At 35.1% G+C, this 7889-nt stretch overlaps 1 protein-coding gene across 1 annotated transcript; it reads left to right on the forward strand.

Moving 5' to 3' along the window:
* Positions 1–5426: 5426 nt before the first annotated feature.
* Positions 5427–7598, forward strand: LOC120141734. The gene is made up of 2 exons (XM_039156534.1): positions 5427–6033; positions 7494–7598. Exons 1-2 carry the CDS (start codon positions 5670–5672, stop codon positions 7508–7510), a joined length of 381 nt encoding a protein of 126 aa, XP_039012465.1. The 5' UTR covers positions 5427–5669; the 3' UTR covers positions 7511–7598.
* Positions 7599–7889: the final 291 nt, after the last annotated feature.

Here is a 7889-nt window from a genome sequence, read left to right on the forward strand (position 1 = left end):
ACTATCACTGAATGCTCAGTATTCTCAACAGGAATATTTAGACCCTCAGAAACGGAATGTGATACATAGGAATTTGTAGAGCCACTATCAAACAATGCAAAGTATGGAACTGAATGAATAGTAACAGTACCTGCAGTCACATTTGGCCCATCACGATCTTGTCGAAGTCTAGCAGTGTAAACCAATGCAGGTTGTCTGGCCTCAGATCTGACTTGACCCCTACTCTGAGATGCTCGGCCCCTATTAACTAATCCAGGTGCTCTCTCCTGAGTACGGCCACCCGCAGGAGTCTGAACAGTACTCTGAGTACGAGCGGGAGTACGAGCTGGTGTCTGAACAGAATGAGGTATCTCCGAACAATCCTTCAAATAATGGTCACCAGACCCACATTTATAACAAGTGCCCAATTTCTTCTTGCATTCTCCAAAGTGATTTTTCCCACAATAATCACATGTTGGAAAGGGTTGCGACCCAAAAGAACCACCATGTCTAGAAGACTGAACTGTTGAAGCACCAGATGCAACAGGTCTGACACTTGCACCGCCTCTCTGAAAAGAATCACCCCTGCCTCTCTTGCTAGGATGTGCAGAAGAATTAACAGAACCAGAAGGCCTCCTGAATCGATTCTGGGCTCGATCATTATCTCTCCTGTGCTCCATACCCAGTCGCTCTATTTCCTCAGCAGTCTTGGCTATCTCAACCAAAACATCAAAATTCCTCTCTCGATGGGTAGCGACTCGACTCCTGATCTCATACCTGAGTCCATTCTCGAACCTCAAGCATCGATCTGTCTCAGTGTCCACAAGTCCAGGAGCATATCGGCTCAATCGGATGAACTCAACCTCGTAATCCATAACAGACATATTACCCTGCTCCAGATTCTGAAACTCCTGGCGTCGCTCATGCAGATATCTCTCTCCGATGTAGCGACTTCGGAAGCGCGTCTTGAAAAGATCCCATGTTAATTGGTTCCTCGGAATACTACCAGAAATGGATTGCCACCATCTGAAGCTTTCTTTCTTCAACATAGTTAGGGCCCCTTTTAACTTTTGCTCAGGTCTGAGGTCCATCTCATCCATAATCCTTTCTGTGTCCTCCAGCCAATACTCAGCGTCTGTCGGAGGTCCACCAGTAATACCCTCGAATGGTACTACACCAGCAGCAACCAGAGAATTTGAAATCTCCACTGCAGTCATGTTACTAGGGGCTCTAGCAGCTCTCTGAAACATGCGGAATATAGCTCTATTAATGGCGTCTTCATTCATCTCAGTATCCTCATCTTCAGTGACGGGAGGGTCTCTCATAGGAGTAAACTGATCATCATGAGAAAGAGTCGGATCTACTTGCGGAACAGGAGGATCACGTGCTGACATCGGATCATCTATCGTAACAGAAGGTCGAGTGACTCGTCCTCTACCACGTTCACGTCCTGTCCTACGACCTCTAGCAGTATTCATCGTTGGATCTATAAGGCTCTACAGAAGAATTTGAAACATATGTCAGATTAGCATCAGGGATCTCAATAAAACTTTAAATCATAACATAAGGTGACATTTTTTTTATTTCTTAAAAATTCAAAGTTTAGGACCCATATACAGTCCGAGTGTTTAAAACCGAAGGCTCTGATACCACCAAATGTAACCCCCTAGACCCGGTCTGTGAGTTAGACCCAAACCTAAGTGGTCACATATCCCATTCAGAGGTTTTTTTTTACAACTTATAGAATATTAAACAAAATATATTAATATTACAGGTATGTCCAAAACGATAATAAAATACATGTCACCAAACATAACCGAAAAACATACAGAAATATATGTTCGTACAAAATAAAATAGTTGATTTCTCCTGATGCCAAATCTGCTAGCTTACGGTCTGCTGTTATCTGAAAAAGGTTAAAATTTACAGAATGAGCTAAGAAGCCCAGTGTGTTCCATACAGCGTACAAAAACATATTAATAAGATATTATCAATAAAAAAATCGATTTATGCAACATGTTTTTTTTTAAATATGAACACTACCCCCATCCGTCACGAACAAATTGTGTAGGTTCCCATAACCATACACCCCGTCACGACCAGTAAGGCCCTGAGCACAAAGCCGAGGAGCCTGCAATATTTTCTTCCTCCAACAATTCTTTTCCCCCCAATGACAGTAATAAACAAATATGTATTCGAGTAAAAATGGTGATTAATCCATTAAAACATGAAAATGGATCATGCTTGAAAATCATATACAGAAATACGGTAATCAGATGTCGGTAACCATTATTCAGAAATCAGATATCATGTATCATGTCCTAACAATATTTTGAATAATCACCATTCTGAAATAATTCAAATAATATTTTAAAACAGTAAAACAACACTGTCAGGAAACACACCTGTCACACTCTGAGAAATCAGATAGGGAATCCTACTATTGGGTTTGTCGATCACTTTCTGCTGCAGCGCTAGATCCTACGAATTAGAAAAATCCATATTGGAATCCTAATATAAATAATCTAAATATTATTTAAATAATATACGGAAACCTACGGGTAATTCTCGTAGTACGCGGTTCAGGCTGATCTAACGAACGGATAATACCGGACCTAATTGATCCTTGCTCAGGTGAAACACGAGTACCTTCATAAAATATTTTATTGAGTAAATCCTTGACCAAATCTCATTTAAATAATCAAAATATTAAAATATTAAGCCTTTTGGGTTTACAAGCTCGATTCGGGAATTTCGGGTCAGAATTTGGCAAAACGGACTTCGAAATTAAATTCAGGACGTCGAAAAATATAAAGTATGACCTTCCGATATTTCGAATTCTTGGTCAAAATTAAAGTCAACGGGGTTGAATGACGATTTGGAGACTTTCGGGTTTGAATTTAGCAAAACGGACCCCAAAAACGGATTCGAAACGTCGAAAACTATCAGGATAGGTATTCTTGGTCGAAAACAAAGGTCGTTTAATAGTTGGTCAAAGCCGGTCAAAGTTCTGGTCAAAGGAGGTCAACAAACTGTCAAACATTTTACACAAATAGCACCATTTTAAAAAAATTTACCAAAATAGCACCCATTTCGAATTAATTCCCAGAATAGCACTAAAACCGAATTAATTCCCAGAATAGCACCGGTCAACGGGTCGGGTCAACGGGTCGGGTCGGGTCAACGGGTCGGGTAAACGGGTCGTGACCGGTCAAACCGGTCAAAACCGGTTTCCAGCGTTCACTCGCCTGCGGCGGCGCGTGTGGGCGCGTGCGACGTCCTCGGGGGCTCTAAAAATCACGGAAAAATTTCTAAAAATTATTTTGAGTGATTTCGAGATACTTACAAAGATCGGTTCAAATTTTTGAACGGCGGAGAGCTCGATTTCGACTCGGCCGAATCTTTAACTGATCCACCTCCCCACGCGCCGCCGTAAACGGAGATCGAGGATGACACCTGCGGAATCGGAATGGCACAAGGAACACGATGGTGCGGGAGGTGTCGTAAAATGAGCAACGATCGGCGATGAATTTAGGATTTTCTAGGCTATTGAGCTTAAAAAAATGTCGATGCTTTGACTTGAAATTCACGACGTTTGGCAGCGTTTCGCTTCAATTAAATTGAGGGAATTGTTCCTGACTCGATAACGAACACGATGGTACTTTCAAAACGACGATCGAAATTCGGACGGTGTCGGAATCGTCGTCGGAAGTTGAGGTAAGGAAATGGAAATTTGGGAGGAATTGGGTTCTGATTTTCAGAACCCAATTCACGCATATATCATATATATAAACCAAATACCTAACTTTTTTGGATAAATTCAGGGCTTGGTCCCTGAATTTTCTTTAACTCTAAAACAAGCTACAAGTTTTAAAACCTTTCAGTTTAGTCCCTAAAAATTACCAATTTTCACAATTAAATATTCAATTCCATTTAACTATTATTTTGATATTATCGGGTTGTTAAACTTTGATATTCATTTTCTTAAGCATGAGCAAAAAATGTATAATAACATATATCATGGTAGCAATAAATAAATAATTAACTGAACAAAACATAAACAAAATTGAAGTTCACATCTTAAGTAAACAAATAAATTCAAAATTATGGCTAATCTCATCTCAAGATACCAAACACTACATCAATATCAAGTCTTTGGACATTAATATTAACAGTAAATGATACTCTTGTTGTAGTAATCAAACATTGATAATAAATTATGTTGAACAAAAGACAAATCTTTCAATGTAATGCTCACACAAATACCTTATAATTGTCACAAGTTATTACCACATGTGTCTCTTGAAATTTGGCCAATTATTAACTTTCCTTTGGGCCAATTAATAAACACATGAATTACAATAAACACATAATCATATTGATATTCTAAATAAATCAGTATACACAAAAGATGTCACTTTGGTGACATTATGTTTCAACTAAGCTATCAAAATATCAGACATATCCATAATATGAATAAATTTGTTTCAAAAAATATATATTCTATTTACCTAAATCAAAACTGAAAAACTGAATTGAATATATACATATATTGCAGTAACAATATAAATAAACCCATAGAAATATTGTCAACTAATCAATTTCTCTTAATTTATCTTTTAATTAAATTAAAAAAATAACCAAAATAATAATAAATTTGAATACACTTAAACCTTATCTCAAGATATCAAATACTCCATTAATATTTCATCTTTAGACAAAATATTCACCTTAAGTGATATCTGATGCGGTAACCAAACATTGATATTAAGAACATGTTAAGCGAAAAATCTTCCTTTGGGCCGATTTATTACTTACACATCAAACCGGATAATTATCACATGTTTATTACCAAAGTTGTAGATGTGATTATGTCAATTATTAATTTTTCTTTGGGTCGATTAATACTAACATATCCTAAGTTACATGTACATAACCTTTATATTTAAAAAAAATTCCATAATAGAGGTTATTTAACCGACTTATTGCTTTAATTAAGCCGTCTTAAAATAGACAATCTCATATTTACTCTTATCACCGTCAGAGAGTTTATACTCAAGAGAATTCTATCTTCTTGAAAGATCACAACTAAAGAAAGATTCAAAGATTTCAACTTATCAATTAATTTAGACACGCTTCTGCATCTAGTATTTATTTTATTCTTCATGATTTAACATGATTATATCATGATTGTTTTTATTTTTATTTATGATTTAGTTCCAACATTACTATGAAAAAACAAGTGTTAATGTTTTACCGTAAGTTTAGGATAAATTCTTTGTTGATTATAAATTTTGATTAAATCTAGATCATCTATTTATTTAAATTCAAGGATTGGAACTATTTTTTTTAAATCATTAACCGTGTGTAATTCAAAGTTGCTATATAAAGTCAAAGTTGATACCGATAAGATAGGAACCAAAAGCCGCCCATTCATTTTAGTTTTGCTTTCTCTTACCGAAGTTTCCAGTTGTGGTAATGATTCTTCTATCAAAACTGCGGTTTTATTAACTGCCCCAACTTTATCCATTTGCCTTGATTTTAGCAAAACAAAAATGGGAAATCACCAGCAAAACCATGTCTACATTACTTTCTGATCTCCCAAATCTCCTCTAATCTTCCTTCCGATTTTCCATCTCCCAACTTTCCCGTGCAATTTTCATCTATTTTCTCCAGAAACAAAAGAAACGATGCGAAGTCAACAACAAAATCATCCGCAACGGGATCAGCTGTCATGTGCTATTTACGAGCTGTCGGCGCTAGCCCTAAACCGCCTCCGATGTCCGCCGACGCCGACGCACTTGGCCGACCACTCACCGATGCGGACGAAGATAACGACGGAGGGATTTGGTTGGCTGATGCTGGGGATATCGGTTTCTTTAATGCTCTGTGGATCAGTCACTTTCTTTTTAGGGTTCATGTTGATGCCTTGGATTGTTGGTTTGCTCATGGTTTTTTACGTCGTCGGCATTGTTTCAACGATCTCGATGTTCGGTCGCCGGATTTTTTGTTACGTCATGACACCTCCACCACCCGGAAAAGACAATATCTCTGGTAATTTCTTCAATTCTTTTCCATCCATAATTATTTTTAAAATCAATAATAATATATAAGGGTTGCTTTTCTTTTACTTTTTGATTTGGAGCTTTCGTGTTCTTGAAGTATGTGTTTGAATTCGGAACAAGTTACTGAGTTTTATTAATCTTGAGGTCGTGGTAGGATTGAGTCTCATGGAGAACATTTTTAAATTCGAAGGTCTTCTACGGAAACTGCTCTCAACTTAGTATTGAAAACAACCTATTATCTTACCTCTCCTTATCTCTCATTACATATGGGACAAAGGTGATTTTATTAAAATATCGAAAGAGAAAGAAGTTTTTGCCTAAGAATTTGACAACTAAACTATGTGGCTTGAACTTCATCCGTTAGGTCGCCAAGTTTCGCACGTGTCCATATATAGATTTTTTTTTTGAGTAAACTTTCATATATAGATTAGTGTTCAACATTGTGGACTTTATCTTTATTTGTGTAGTCAAACATATTACCTCATCAATCATCATACGTAGCATCAATTAATTATGTATTAAAAAGATTATGCTTAGATTTACATGATAAATAAGATATTGATTAAATTAAATCGCTAAAATATTTGTTTAATAAAATAATTTTTCTATGATAAATAATATTTAAGGACAGATTCAAGTATAGTTCAGTAGGCAAGTGTTTATTATAAAACTTTTTTTTGTTAAGGTAAATTATGTATTTTGTCATTATTCTATTATTTTAATTTTGTTTTAGTCATTAAATATTTTTTCGAAATCATCACTAATATTATATTTTGATTTTATTTTATTCGTATATCTCTAACAAATTAACAAAACTACTGATACAATTTTTTTAAAAATTTTTATTTTCAATGGAAAAGTGTCATAAATTATGGTGACACGTCAGCATCATTATTAATTTTTTAACGGCGAGTGATCAAAATAAAACGAAAATGTAAGGCTCGTGATGATTTTGTGAAAAGAAATAGTTAAGTGATCAAACGAAAACAAAATGATAGTTGTGTGAATAAATACGTAATTTATCATTCATTTTATTGTTTGTGTATACTTTGAGATTTTATTTGTATCCACCCACTCCTTTACAAAAAGAAAATGTATTGTTAATATATGCATGTCCACTACTAAAAATATTTATTAATCTACCATTAATAATCTCCATATTTTTGGTCCACTCATTTGAAAAGTTACATTATCATATTTTTATATGTAAATATTTAATATGAATATTTAAAGATTAAATTGGAATAGAACCTATCGGGTGGTCTTAGTAGTACAAAGACTATTATTTTTTTTAGAGTTTATGAATTCAAACAGTTAAGTTTTCAGAATGTATATGTATTGTCAATACAAATTGAGAAAGTTTCGAACAAATACTATCATATATGTAATCACTGTAAATTATTAGAAAATAACATAGTTAATAGTGTCAATATGATTTTGACATTGCAGAATGGAAGCTTTTGTGAGGAGCAAAGGTGTTTTCGGACGGGAGAGTTTCATGCTGCCTGAAAGGGAAAACGAACAATGGGGGTTTCCTCTTGGTGCATTAAGGCAGGAGGTGTGGATATTGCTTCTTTATTTTACTAGAATTAGTGACTTATACAACGAATCAAAATGTATTGGATTCTTTATTTATTTTTTAATTATATTCAAACTGTCCTATTTCAATGTTTATGTTGATACATTTGTAATGGAGCAAAGTCAATTGTCCATTCAATAAATAACCAACTGATTTAACGTGCAGTTACTAAGTCGATAATGACAATTTTAATTATATGTTCATAATAAATACTCATTTTCTGTTCAAATCTATACTGGATTCGATTACGTCTATTCTGATTCTGA

This window comes from Hibiscus syriacus, unplaced genomic scaffold (assembly GCF_006381635.1).
Source record: "Hibiscus syriacus cultivar Baekdansim isolate YM2019G1 unplaced genomic scaffold, ASM638163v2 tig00002237_pilon, whole genome shotgun sequence".
NCBI lineage: Eukaryota > Viridiplantae > Streptophyta > Magnoliopsida > Malvales > Malvaceae > Hibiscus > Hibiscus syriacus.

Bases quoted from the DNA above. Each gene is read 5' to 3' on its own strand.
- LOC120141734 (XM_039156534.1), top strand. From the start codon at position 5,670: ATGCGAAGTCAACAACAAAATCATCCGCAACGGGATCAGCTGTCATGT.